General features: G+C 41.8%; 1 protein-coding gene across 2 annotated transcripts in view; it reads left to right on the top strand.

Moving 5' to 3' along the window:
- Window positions 1-13459, top strand: part of tln1 (talin 1) — a 116894-nt gene extending 103435 nt beyond the window's left edge. For both annotated transcript variants that reach the window (XM_080420458.1, XM_080420457.1), the window contains exons 52-58: window positions 303-408; window positions 1700-1824; window positions 2791-2916; window positions 3020-3082; window positions 3309-3491; window positions 11758-11883; window positions 12384-13459. In XM_080420458.1, coding sequence (XP_080276584.1) covers window positions 303-408; window positions 1700-1824; window positions 2791-2916; window positions 3020-3082; window positions 3309-3491; window positions 11758-11883; window positions 12384-12518 — 864 coding nt within the window. In that variant the 3' untranslated portion in view covers window positions 12519-13459. The remainder of the gene's footprint in view (window positions 1-302; window positions 409-1699; window positions 1825-2790; window positions 2917-3019; window positions 3083-3308; window positions 3492-11757; window positions 11884-12383) is intronic.
- Window positions 13460-14644: the final 1185 nt, after the last annotated feature.

Consider the following 14644-nt stretch of genomic DNA (forward strand, 5'->3'; position numbering starts at 1 on the left):
CTCAGTGGTGGGAGAATGGCTGATTTTACATAAAAATATACATACAGTTCCCAATGTAAGTGTGTATTATGCCATTGTGTCAGTACAGCATTGCAGTGTTGTCATGTACATTTATGTTAAGACACATGACCGCCAATTATACCAAGAGCAAAAACAGCCGAGTTATTAATCTATGGAGCGAGTGGAGCGACCATGTTTGATATTGTATAACCTCAGGGCTACCGGCATAAAGGACAGATGATCGGATAGTGTTGTTGACATTGAATAGATGTGACATATATTGCTGTCTCTCTGCCTTGCAGATCATCCAGAAACCCACTCATGAGCTCAAACAGCAGCTGTCCAACTACTCCAAACGTGTTGCTGGCTCCGTCACCGAACTCATCCAAGCCGCAGAGGCCATGAAAGGTAAATACAATGTTTACACATTTGTGTGTCTGTCTGTCTGTCTGTCTGTCTGTCTGTCGCATGAGTGTTCTAGCCCAAGTACTAATTTCCAACACCGGGCTTTTTAATACTTAATCTAAAGACCAATCGGAGTACAGGGATTAAAATCACTATAATCAGAATCAAACATACTTAAGCTATATACAACAATGGCAGCATAATCACACCAATAAAACAGTCAACGTCTATTCATGTGAGCGCTTTTATTTTAACCTTAATTTAAGTCCTCTGTTAAAAACAATTTGCCCACCAGTCTCTATAGTTTTAGATCGGTGGGCAAATTTCAATTTGATAGTACTATGGAACATTTCTACCTTTCTGATTCCTGTGTCGATAATCAATCATATGATGTAAGGCACCCCCTGGGGGTCCTTGAGGAGTTACAGGTCTGTAACTCTGAGAGTGTACAAATGGAACTTAAGGGTCTGTAATTCTGAGTAACAGCCGTGTTTTTAATAAAATAAAATAAATAAAAATATATAAATGAAAAAAGTAATTGAAAAAACACGGCCCCCTCATGCATTAGAATGACAATATCAGTCACCAGAACCAAGGACGGGTGTTTTCAATGAATCTATCATGGTTAAAATGGAGTTTGAAGTTACAATAGGTTTGTATAGGAAAGGGGCGTGTCTGATAAAATGAATATCAAATATCTTACTGGATCAAGCTACTTAACCCATTAAATCCGGGAATGCATCTGTGTCATTTTAGATGTCTTTGGCTATTCAAAAATAGCAGATATACAAGCTCATAGCGCTATGAGCTTGTAGATCTGCTATTTTTGAAAAATCGTGAAAATGTGTCCAAATCTTTGAGCATATCTTTTTTTAAAGCGAACATTTGTAAAATATTTCGTTCCAGGGACCCCCAGAAGCAAGATTGGAGTTACAAATGTCAGCTTTAAAAAATAAATATTCAAAGATTTGCACAAATTAATTGTCTGCCTTAACATGTCTGGGCCAAAAATACATAGTAAAAAAAAAGTGCTCAGGAGCCGAGATACAGACTTTTTCAGTAATAAGTTAAACAAGAAGTGAATGGAGCAGCAAATCTTCAGATAATGATATCTTGGGTTCTGAACGTCCCCCCCCCCCCACATTTTTTTATTTTTATTTTTTTTCCTTCAACGTCAAACACGTCATTGGCACGTTGCGCCATTGCGGTGAAACACGTCAATGGCACTCAATGAGTTAAAAGGTTAAAAAACAAAGTAATGTGTTTTTGTGCTCCTGCTTGTGCTGTGTTTTAGGGACAGAATGGGTGGACCCAGAGGACCCCACCGTCATCGCGGAGAACGAGCTGCTGGGCGCGGCGGCCGCCATCGAGGCCGCGGCCAAGAAACTGGAGCAGCTTCGACCCAGAACCAAACCCAAGGTGAGGGGGGGCTTCACAGAGGAAAGCGCTTATGGTTGACAACATTAAATGTTGCTCCGTACTCCTTCAAATCTTTACTCCCAACGATCAGCTTCTCTTTGAAAATGTTGCACTTTGCGAGATTGATTCATAGTTATATACTATGAATCAATACAGTTTTGACAGTAATGCATTTCAAATGCATTACTGTCTGTTGAGAAAAGTGATTTAGATGCAGTAGCAGCATGTTTATTAGACAGATGCTAGGTTCATTGTTTACCTGCTATCCTATAGTTTTTTTTTTTCGTTCGTTGTTTAGATCAGGGGTTCCCAAAGTTGGGGTTGCGACCCCACTTGGGGTTGCGGGACTTTGGGTAAAAAATATATATATATGTATATATATATATATTTTTTTTTTAACGGAATGTTTTTCAATCTAAAAAAATTACACATTTTAAAAAGATTACAAATAGTACATTTTACCCATCTCATTAGGTACTGTAAATGTAATTGATTGAATTATATATTAACAAGATTATTAACAGGACAAGTTGTAGGCCTCCAGTCAAAAGTCATACTAAAATACATTACAAATGTGCACCGAACGTGCAAGTTTATGTGCATAAATTACCTCCACGGTTAGGTGGGGTCGCGAGTCAATGGCCGCATTATTTTGGGGTCGCGAGCTGAAAAGTTTGGGAACCCATGGTTTAGATAGCATGTTGTTTAGGCAGATTATAGGTACCTGGTATCTTCCTATATTGGGTGCGTTTGGAAATGCGCACCGGGAGCGCACTCGCCTATTAGTTTGTATGGGCCAGTGCGCTCAGTGCTTAATTTCCGAACGCACCCATTGTTTACCTTGTTTGTTGACTAGACACTGGAGTTCATGTACTCCACTTATTCCGATCCTCACACATGCAAGTCGTCCTGGATAAGAGCATCTGCTACATGCCTAAATTGTACTTTTCTTTTTGTGGCCAACAGGAAGCAGACGAGAGCCTCAACTTCGAGGAGCAGATTCTGGAAGCTGCCAAGTCCATCGCGGCGGCGACCAGCGCGCTGGTCAAAGCGGCCTCGGCCGCCCAGAGGGAGCTGGTGGCGCAGGGCAAGGTGCGTTCCCCCGCTTGTGACTTTTTTGGGGGGGATGAATGTTAACCTTATGTTTCGGTTATTACATCGAGGAACCTTCTAATCCGTGTGTCCTCTTGAACAGGTGGGCGCCAACCCTGCCAACGCTGGGGACGATGGACAGTGGTCTCAGGGGCTCATTTCAGCCGTACGTATATCACTCATTGTGTTTCAACCTCATTGTGAGCTTGGAGGTCCATTCAGTCTTATCAATGATGAACAAAACCTCCTAACTCCACTTTTGTTTTTTGTTTTTTTCATTTCCTGAAAAATGAACATTTTGGAGTTAGCTGGTTCCTGCCGGACAGCAGAGATATAAATCGTCCTTAGCGGTGAATCACATTGACCTCCCTCTCTGTCCCCCCCACATGCAGGCCAGGATGGTCGCGGCCGCCACCAACAACCTGTGTGAAGCGGCCAACTCGGCGGTGCAGGGCCACGCCAGCGAGGAGAAGCTCATCTCCTCCGCCAAGCAGGTGGCGGCTTCCACCGCTCAGCTGCTGGTGGCCTGCAAGGTCAAGGCCGACCAGGACTCCCAGACCATGAAGAGACTGCAGGTCAGTGTGGCACCGCCCGCCGTTGCCGCGCCCTGTCGCCCCCCTTGTGTGCAGTGGTTACTTATCCCATTCAATGCGGGAACGCATCTGTGTCATTTTAGATTTCTTTGGCTATTCAAAAATAGCAGATCTACAAGCTCGTAGCGCGGCACCGAGTGCCGCACTACGAGCTTGTAGATCTGCTATATTTGAAAAATCGTGAAAATGTGTGCAACTCATTGAATATTAAAGCGAACATTTGTCAAATATTTTGTTCCAGGGACCCCCGAGAAGCAAAGATTTGAGTTAGAAATGTTACAAGATTTTTCAAAAAAAATTAAGATCTACAAGCTCATAGCGCGGCACTCGGTGCCGCGCTATGAGCTTGTAGATCTGCTATTTTTGAATAGCCAAAGAAATAAAATAAAACATGACACGGATGCGTTCCCGGTCTTAATGGGTCAAGTACATTTAAGTACTGTACCTTAGGCGCCTAAATTTGATCAGAGGTGGGGGAGCCAAATCCCACCCCCCACCCCCACCCTTCCATGTAAGCTCTCTCTCTCTCTCTCTCTCTCTCTCACACTCGCTCTCCCTTTGTGTTCCGACTGGAACGACAGGGTTACCGTCCGTCACGCACTCGCTCGCGAGTCACGGACACGCTCTCTCCTGCGCCTGCACTCCAAAGGCACACACATTTGAGCCTAGGGACCGCACGTTGTTCTCCTCATCCGTTGTGCCGTTTAAAGCACAGACGTCGCTAGCTAAATAGTTTCTCAGACAAACGGGGGAGGAGGTGGGATACGTGAGTTGACATGGTTTGATTCCCTTTGTCGGGATGGGTGGAATCTGGGGGTAGCCGGTCTCCCCCAGGTCAAAAAGTGGGGGCTGCACTGTGCTCTATTGGTCAGGCGCCAGTGTACTACTTAACCCATTAAGACCTGAGGCCGCTTCTAAACATTTTCTAAATCCTAACAGTTTTTCGGAAAAAAATGTAAAGAAAATAATTTTCACGATTTTTCAAAAATAGCAGATATACAAGCTCGTAGCGCGGCACTCGGTGCCGCGCTATGAGCTTGTATATCTGCTATTTTTGAATAGCCTAAAGAAATCTAAAAGTGACACAGATGCGTTCCAGGTATTAATGGGTTAAGTACTGTACAATTTTGAGGTACTTTTACTTTACTTAGGGTTACAGGACTGGGAGACGCAGAGAGCAGGGGGTCATGACCCTGTGACCCCATGTGACTGTGGGACAGACACTTAAGTAGAAGTAGCAATAGTCAGTTTTCATCAGCTGAACGCTGATGAAAACATTGGAGAGAAAAACAAATAAAATTGGCGACAGATGGAGTGCTGTCGTCGTCTCGTCTGGCTTGTGTTTGGACTACTGCCCAAGTTTATGTTTAGCTTTTAGTTAGTACAGTATATTATCTATTATGTATCTTTGTATTGTGTCTGTGTGTTGTTGTTTTTTAACCACTGCACAAAGTTCAGAAAATAAAGTAATTTGAAGCTGAAGTTTTAAGAAAGGACTGTACTGAATGTTGGCTGCTTTCTCGTCTTACTTTTACTTTTGGGCCGTGCACCTACAGCCTCTGTATTCTGTTTTCTCCACGTTGTAAAAAGCATAGCTCAGTAAGACCACAGTCACGCTGACCCTAATCATAACCCCAAGTGAAACTCACGACCAGACGTAATATAACAAGTAACGAGTCATTTACAACCGTTTGCGTCAATATTAACGATCGCGGAGATTCCCAGACCACTGTCAATCTTGCATATCTGACTCTTCACAATTCCTTTTGAAATATGCTGTTTTTGTTCACCATAAATTAATAGAATCCATCTACTAGACGCCGGTATTTACATGGAAAAACTGTCAACATTAGACGCATCGCTACCGTCCTGATCCCACGGCCTGCAGTGTCACGCTTGCAAACCTTCAGCGCAATCTCCACTACCAGTACCAAAGTAAAAGTACTCTTTTACTGAGTTTGAATGGACCATTTTCACAATATTTGTCAAAAGGCTTTGAAAATAGATTGGCTATAGCCGAAGTAAAACATTATTACTGGTTAATGTGTTTTGTTACAATAATCTAAATCTGCAAAGTAACTTGTAACTTTGCCTCTGAATATAATGTGGTGGAATATAATGCATTTTGGAAATACTCAAGTAACATTTTGCTTTACTTAAGTACAGTGCTTGAGTAAATGTTTGAGTTACTTTCCGCCACTGGTCATGACCGTGTTGACCCCATGTAACTTTGGGCCAGTAGGCTCTCCACCCCTGAACATACAAGGTCACGGGGTCACGGTCACAGTTGAGGTCAAAAGCAGACCTAAGTGTGACATATTATCGCCAGGATGGACAGAGCTGATGTTTAAGTAGTTTGTTTATTCATTTGGTTCAGACCAGAGTTATGATGGTTACCGGTAACTAAAACTACTGTATCATTTGTAACTAAAATCTTTGCATCTGGGGGGTCCCTGGAACAAAAGATTTTGAGATGGGGGTCCGCGGCCAAATACATAATCTAAAAATGTTTTCTAAATCCTATCAGTTAGTGCTCCAACTTTTCCATGTCAAGGACCCCCAAATTATATGTATTTGGCCGCGGACCCCCATCTCAAAAGGTGTTGTTCCAGGGACCCCCAGAAGCACAGATCTGAGTTTAAAATGCTTGCTTTAAAACATATATATTGAAAGATTTGCAAACATTTTTTCAAAACATTGCAGCTCGAGTGCCACGCTATGAGCTTGTATATCTGCTACTTTTTTTTAAATAGCCAAATAAATCTAAAATGACACAAGATGCTTTCCTGGTCTAAATGGGTTAAAAGATATGTATTTATTGTGTGTATTATTAAAAAAAAACATTTTTATCCCGATCTTACAAAGTTGCAAAAGCACATTTTATTCTCGTCCCACAAAGCACCGTACAACATACAGTTTATCATTATTAATATCTCACTTTCTAGGGTTACAGGTGCCCCTGCCCTCCCCCATACAGTATGCATGTACAGCTGGCACATTAAGGATTAGGCCAAACTATATTTAGCGCAGGCTTTTATCTGTGGCTACAATGTCGCTTTGGAGAGCTGCAACGGCCTCTGTGTCATTTTAGATTTCTTTTGGCTATTCAAAAATAGCAGATCTACAAGGCTCATTGCAATATCACCACGGCCCTGCCGGTGGGCCTCGGCTCACAGCTTGAGAATCGCCGTGGTAGACGATTGGGCAGAAAGTGGGGTTTTTGGGTGGTCAAACGCCTTTTGCTGCCGTTCCATCACTTTTTTTTTCTTTTTTGCCAAAATAGCAGATCTACAAGCTCATAGCGCAGCACCGAGTGCCGCGCTATGAGCTTGTAGATCTGCTATTTTTTTTAAAATCTTGGAACGTTTTTCCAAATATTTGAATATATATATTTTTTGAAACAACATTTTTTACTCAAATCTTGCTTCTGGAGGTCTCTGGAACAAAATATTTGACAAATGTTCGCTTTAAATATATGTTCAAAGATTTGCGATGTTTTTTTTTGTTACTTTAAGTACATTTTGATACCAATACGTTTGTACTTTTACTCAAGTAAATTTTATTCCGGAATTTAAATTGTAACAGAGTACCGGTACTTCTACATTGCAGTATTGATACTTTTACTTACATAAAACATTTGATTACTTTTTCCACCACTGATAATAATAACCTGATTTGACTGGGAACCGCCTCAAGGACCCCCGGAAGGGTCCCCGGACCCCACCTTTTTGAGAACCACTGTGTTGTGAGAGAGAGTGGCAAGGCTAGCTCATGTTCTCCCCATTCAATCACCAAGTGACTTATCCCCTCCTGTTTTGGGCTTGCAGCTGCCACTTGCGTAATTCCCACATGTATGTGTGTGCGTCTGCGGTATCTGGTGGATGCGACATCCCTTGTCACCTCGCTTTGGAAAAAAAAGTCCTCTCCATCACTTAGATGAAACCCTAGCTTCCTACAAGCTACAGTATAAGGCTCTGAGGGATTGACATCGCATCTCAAACCTTGTACTGTATCTCCAAAACCGTTACGTTTCAGAAATTGGGGGAAAATAACCTGTGTTCCAATGAATCCAATGTAGATATTATTTAAAAAAAATAGCAGCTCTACAATATCAGAGAACCACTTGATATTATAGCAACATAAGTTTTTTTTTTTTTAACTGTTAGGATTTAGAAGACATTTGTAGAATCCCCCAGAAGCAAAGATTGGAGTTTAAAAAATATGCTTATAGAAATATTTTATTCAAAGATTTGCAGATCTACAAGCTCATAGCGCGGCACTCGATGCCGCACTATGAGCTTGTAGATCTGCTATTTTTGAATAGCCCAAAGAAATCTAAAATGACGTCATCAAGCGTTATGAGATTGTAGATCTATTTTTGCTACAGAAGTAGTGCATTCATTTAAAATTAAAATAAAAAAGAAGCCTGACAGCAGGGATAAATGATGATCTTCAAACACTTTCAACCTTGCGTCTCTGTTTTTGGGCGTGTCACAGGCGAACATTTTCGAACTATATGATTTTCTTGCATACGTTTTCAGAAAATAGCGAAAATGGCCGATCTACAAGCTCGGCTATGTTTCCCATTTTCAAACTTATCTTCATATAACTGGTCCTCCCTAATATTTTCATTATAAGATTTCTGTCCACTGTGTCTCAGAGGAGGGCTGTGGGCAGTTCATAAACCTTCCAGTGACATCATAGGTATAGGCAGGTTTGGTCATTTCAAAACAAGATTTCAAACTTTCATTTGTATTTATTTATTTGTTTATGCAAGGACAATGGCTTCCATGTCGGCATGTTGGCTTTCCAGGAAGAGAGAGGCTGTAGTTTCTATTAGCTTGGAATCCCCATCGATGACGTCACTGGTAGGAATGTTTCTGAACTGTCCAAAGCCCACCCAATAAGACGCAGAGCGAGCAGACAGAAATGGTGTCATTGTGATGGAGATTCTGAAATTGTGGGGTCGAGGGGACCCTCACGGTTCCTTGTGGGGTTTCCTAAAGGACCCTTGCAGGTCTGCAACTCTTAGAGCGAACAAATGGAACCGTACGGGACATTTGGTTCCATTTCTGGAATGGTGGCTCACAGGTCGTCTAGTGGTAAACACTGAAAACACGGCTTGGACGTGTTACACAGCACTCTGGGCTTTGGAAAAAATTTACGTGTTGCACGTCAATGGCACAGAATGAGTTAATGCTTTGGTCCCCACTCCTTGGGGTGTTTTTTGACACTGAATATTCGGACATACGTGACATTTTTTCCTCTGCATGTTAGCCATCCTAGTGAGCAGTGAGCAGCTGTCGGCTGTACCACTCGGGGGAGCAGTTAAAGGGTTAAGTGTCTTGCGCAGGGACACTTTCGGGCACATTGCTGAGGGGCTGGAATCGAACCTGGGGCCTTTTGGTTTTACCCCAGGTGGGGTGCTGGGCTCTTTAACCATTGAGCTAACAGCCGCCCTAAGATCACCTTTTAACCCATTCAATCCGGGAACGCGTCCGTGGCATTTTAAGATTTCTTTGGGCTATTCAAAAACAGCAGATATACAAGTGCCGCGCTATGAGCTTGTAGATCTGCTATTTTTGAGAAATCGTGAAAATGTGTGCAAATCTTTGAATATAATATATATTTTTAAAGCGAACATTTGTAAAATATTTTGTTCGAGGGACCTCCAGAAGCAAAGATTTGAGTTACAAATGTTCGCTTTAAAAATATATATATTCAAAGATTTGCACAACGTTTTCAAGATTTTTTTTGTTGCATAGCCAAAGTACCAAATAATGGTTCACAAGTGGTTAAAATCTGAAAAAAAAGACACAGATGCGTTTCCCGGTCTCAATGGGTTAAGATCGGATGGGATTCTTTCAGTTGACTGTGGGGCAATGCTGCTGGCTCCTTGGCCCCTCTCTGTGCTGAAGGGATTCACACGTAGCTGACAGGGATTCAGGTATCTGGGGCCTTGGAAGCGATGGGAGCAGGTGGGTGACTGTGGGAGCCAGCAAGGACATGGGGAAACATTTAGACGCATAGTGCGAATGGCGGCACACACACCAGGCGGGCCACAGACGGACCTCCGTTCCTATCGGCAGGGAAAATTAGACGTTTCGAATCCTGCAGTTACAGTAGTGCGATATTTAGCCACTTGAACCCCATATATGGGTTAACCGGAGTCCCACAGGGCTCAATACTAATGTCTTTTCTGTTTTTTGTTGCGTTGTGAGCTTGTCGATCTGCTGTTTTCAGCGAAAGCTTTCCCCACAATACCGATGCTGGGGCTTAAGTGGTTAGTCGAACAAACCTTGTTACTTTAAACATCGGAAGTAGGGATGACATTGCTGGCCGATAACCGATAACAATATCAACGGTTATGGTCGATAACCGATGTTTACCGATTTCGATATTATCTGTACAACAAGTTCAGATTTTGTCCACACATGTAAACACTGAACTTTTTTTTTGCTTCACTTTCAAACGTCAATATTATCAAATACAATATTGGCTGAAACGATATATTATTTCGATATCGGCATTTTTAAAGACAATATTTCCCCTTTTAATACACTCTACCCCCTAACTTTCAAATATAGATTTTGGGTGAGAGTATATCAAATCAAGTGCAAAAAAGAGTTGTTAAAATTTTGCCCTCCACCAAGTCTGATATGAAACTCTGCTTGGCTTGTGAGTGTGTCCGTCTGTCTGTGTGCAGTGCACTGCCTGGGTGCGGCCGACAGAGTGCGCCAGAGTCCGTAAATACACAATATTTTCGAGCTGCGTTCGCTTCCAGCGTTCGCGCGTCTTACTTGTGAATTAACACTATGGATGGTGCTGTGAACAAACACAACATGGCATCATGGCTGTCACCATCATAACCGTTTAGTTGACGATTAATTGTCATACAAACAATGATGTATTTGTGTTTTTGGCATTGAACATTGGAGCATGAACAAAAAATTGCCTTTTAGGCTTTGTAAACAAAAAGTGCACATGGCAGATATGACAAATAACTGAAGTATACAAAAGAAAAGTCATATGAAAATAAATAATGTACTATAGCCAAAACAGGCCTGTGTCCCATGATCCGTGTTGGATAATATCAAAGTGCATGTAGGCCTACTTAAGTAGATCTGCTATTTTCACTACATTGATATTGTTTGAAACTTTCTGGAAAATATTTGAATATTTTTGGAAAATGTCAACATTTTTACATCAATGGGTTGATATTACAAATAAAATGCACTTTACAATGTGTAAAGGCTTATTGTAGAGAATTTCTGAATACTTAAATATTTTTTTTCTACTACTGGACTACTGGAGCATCTACTCCAGTAGTCAATAGTAGACAATACAAATGTAACTGAGAAGCAGTGGTGTAAAGTAACTAAGTACATTTACTCAAGTTTTATTTTTACTTTTCTGGAGTATTTCCAATTTTCAATACTTTTACTTCTACTCCACTACATCTCAGAGGCAAATATAGTACTTTTACTCCACTACAATTCTTTGAAAACTTAAGTTACTAGTTACTTGCGGATATAAATTATTATATTATAAAACATACATTAACTACTTCAGCCCTATTTTATACATAGGCTATTTGAAAATAGCAGATGTACAAGCTCACAACGCGTTGCATCGCGAGTATTTCTATATAGCAGTATTGATACTTTTACCTAAGTAAAATATTTGAGTAATCTTAACACCACTGGACCAGAAGTATCTGCGGTTGAGTACTGAGTACTGTCAAGTAATGTTGTCAAGCAGAATGTTGACATATTTGTGGCGTTTCGTGAGGAACTAGGCATTATCAGATAGGAGACGAATAGGGACCGCAGGCTCTGTTTGCACCAGCAGGACCCGGAAAGGAGAAGAAACATCAAGCCTAGCTCTGTGTTTAAATGTGACTGTCAGCGAGTCAGGGGGGAGATGGATGTTTTTGCGCTTGAACTCTTCCATTGCCTTTTAAAGTCATGCTCCGCCGCCGAGCGAGCAGGGAGTCTGTCATGGAGAGTTATGCTCTAAAGTAAACCAAAGGCCCTCAGTAAAGTCTATCGCCCACATTAACACCACTCGGAACCGCTCGCTCACATTTTGGATGCAGGAGTTAATCCCAGACCCACGAATAAACATGGAAACATTTTGGTCCGGTTTGATTCTGCCGTCCCCACTAGAATGTCTAACAGAATATCCTGTCTCTCTCTCTCTGTCTGTTTCTCTGTGTGTGTGTCTCTCTCTCTCTCTCTCTCTCTAGGCCGCCGGTAATGCCGTGAAGCGGGCCGCAGACAACCTGGTGAAGGCTGCTCAGACGGCGGCCTTCGAGCGGCAAGACGACCAGGCGGTGGTCGTCAAAAGCAAGATGGTGGGCGGCATCGCTCAGGTGAGTGGCAGCCCCCCCAGGTGAAAAAAACAAACAATTTTTTTGTTTGTTTGACCCCTGGTCTCTGGTGCCCCCCCCCCTCCCCCCCTCCAATGTCCAGTTCATGTTTTGCATAATGAGTGTCAAACAACATATCGCAGTACCAAGGCTATTATTAGGTTTGCATCATTAGCTTTTACATTTTCTATATCGGTTTTGACTTTGGGTTTTCAATTGTAGTTTCCAAGTTTGTAATTTGAAAAGGCTTAGTTTTAGTTTAGTTTCAATTAGTTTTAGTGTTAGTTTTCTTTATTGTAATATTGGGTTGTCGGGGGCGAGATTCATAAAGCTCCGAAAGAGCACACTATCTACAAGCTCACAACTTCCGCTGTGAGCTTGTGGATCGGTTATTTTCACTGAATGTTTGCCCCCAGGCATACAGTAGCGACGCTAGGGTTAATTTGTTCGCCCGTCTCGGGGCTAACCGGACATCTTTTTTATTTTATTTTATCACCCAACAGATCATCGCCGCCCAGGAGGAGATGCTGAGGAAGGAGAGAGAACTGGACGAGGCCAGGAAGAAGCTGGCCCATATCCGCCAGCAGCAGTACAAGTTCCTGCCCTCCGAACTCCGGGAGGACGGCCAGGAGCAGTGAGGAGCGTCGCTCTGCGCCGCACGTTCAGCCATAACTCCCAGGTGTCGCTTTGAACCCTGCGATTGTAAAAAAAAGAAAAAGAAGAAAACAAATTAAAAGAAAGAAAGGTCCGTTCTGTTTTACTTTCGCCAGGATTGAATCGGCCACTTGCAGCGTTGACATATCAGCCACTCGGCGGGGGGTTTAACGAGTTATTTTCCCCCGCTCGGAGGCGTTTGTAATAATATTATGCAAATTTGGTTCTTTAGCTTTATACGTTTATGAGATAATATTTTAGGTCAAGTCTTTGTATCTAATTTGCATGTCTACACGTTTTTGACCTTGTAAATTCAAGAATTCCTTACCAACAAATGATATATCTTTTTTTTTCTTTTTTTTTTGCCGCTAGAACAAATTGTTTAGTCTGTTGGTTCTTCAAAGTAGGGGTCCAGGCCAGGGACCCTCAGGGTTCCTTGAGGTCGTTCCAAACGGACCCTTGTAGGGTTTGTTACTCTGTGAGCGTACAAATGGAACCAAATGGACCCTTACGGGTCCATTTGGTTCCATTTGTTGGCTCACAGAGTTATGGGGGCCCTTAGAGATTAAAAAAGTTTGAGAGCCACTGATAGTTAGTTATGATTAGTTAGCAACTGTTTAACGTATTTTTCTTTGATGGCAGAGTGTTTGGCGTATGGAGTTACAAGCCTTGTCTGGTGATTTGAGCCAGTTAAGGGATCGAACTCTTAGAAAAAAAAACAAAGACGATGGTGTTTTAAAGGGTAGTTGTTGTTGTTTTTCTACTTAACCTAATAGGACATTGAAACCGTTGCAATCAGGAACCTGAGTCTATAACACCAGTTTACATTTTCATTCAGACAGGGGGAAAACGGCAGTTCTATTTGAAATAAAAGGCTATAACTGAAATGTGTTATTATGAAATAATACGGTAAAAAGAAAGAAAATTGATATCCGTGAAATCTATACGAGTTTGTCTGTCTCCGTCAAAGCGATTTGAGCTCCATTCTGGGACGAGATGTATTGTAATGTTTTAAAGGTCATAAAAGCCATACGTTTCTATTCCGCTTCAAGATGTTGTATTTTGTTTTTTGTCAAAAATGACTTTCTTTTGGGTGCTGTCGGTAAAGTTATTTTGTTTGTTTTTTAATTTTTCTTTCCTTTTTCTAAATGTATTTCTTTTGCTAAATAGATTGTAATGTTCAACTTGGCAGCCAACTGTATGAACTGTATCCAGTATTTTTTTGTTGTTGCAGAAACGAGTCTCAAATAACGTATTTTTCAATACACCAAAAGTGCCTATACGTAATCTATTTTTTACATAATATTTAACTACACCCATTACCCATTTGTACTGTACGTGCACTTAATCGTTTCAAATAACACGACTTAGATATGCGTCCATCCTTCACATTTCAGCGTCGAAACATTGCACACAAAAACACAGGGCTTTGGTGTTGTTTAATTTAGCAAGACATCAAGTGATTTCTTCTTTCTTATTGTTTTGTTTGTTTGTTTGTTTGTTTTTTACATGAACTCTGGTATGAATGTGGTACCATTGGTTCTTAAAGTGGGGTCCAGGGACCCTCGAGGGATCCTTGAGGGGGTTCCACGTGGACCCTTAGAGGTCTGTAACTCTGAGAGTGTACAAATGGAACCAAATGGACCCATTTGTACACTGAGTTATGGAGGTTGTTGAAATAAATAAAAAAGTTGAAGAACCACTGGTATCGCAGATAACATGGTATTATCATGGCATTACAGGGCAATCATTCATAGATTTATATATAGTCAATAAAGTTTTTCACCCCCTGGGAACAATGTCTTTTTCCGATTTATTATCCATCACATTTTCATGTTCTTAAACCGAATGAATACAAATGTATTGCATTTCACCCCCGCAAGAACTAGAAAAACTAGGTGCTCCTCGGAGCGCAGATCTCTGCCGGGCCTGCTCGCCTACCCAGCGCTGTGTCAGTCGTGGGGTGCGGCCGTCGGGACACGAGGAAGCTGTGGTGGGGAAATAGAGTTTGTACAACAGCCGGTGCAACTGTTCGTGTTTTACGGAGCCCCCTATGGGCAGAAGAAGCAATTTGGGTGGTGCACTCCGTAGAGGCTCGTCAACATACAGT

Source organism: Gymnoscopelus braueri, assembly GCF_963280865.1.
Source record: "Gymnoscopelus braueri genome assembly, chromosome: 22".
Classification (NCBI taxonomy): Eukaryota; Metazoa; Chordata; class Actinopteri; order Myctophiformes; family Myctophidae; genus Gymnoscopelus; species Gymnoscopelus braueri.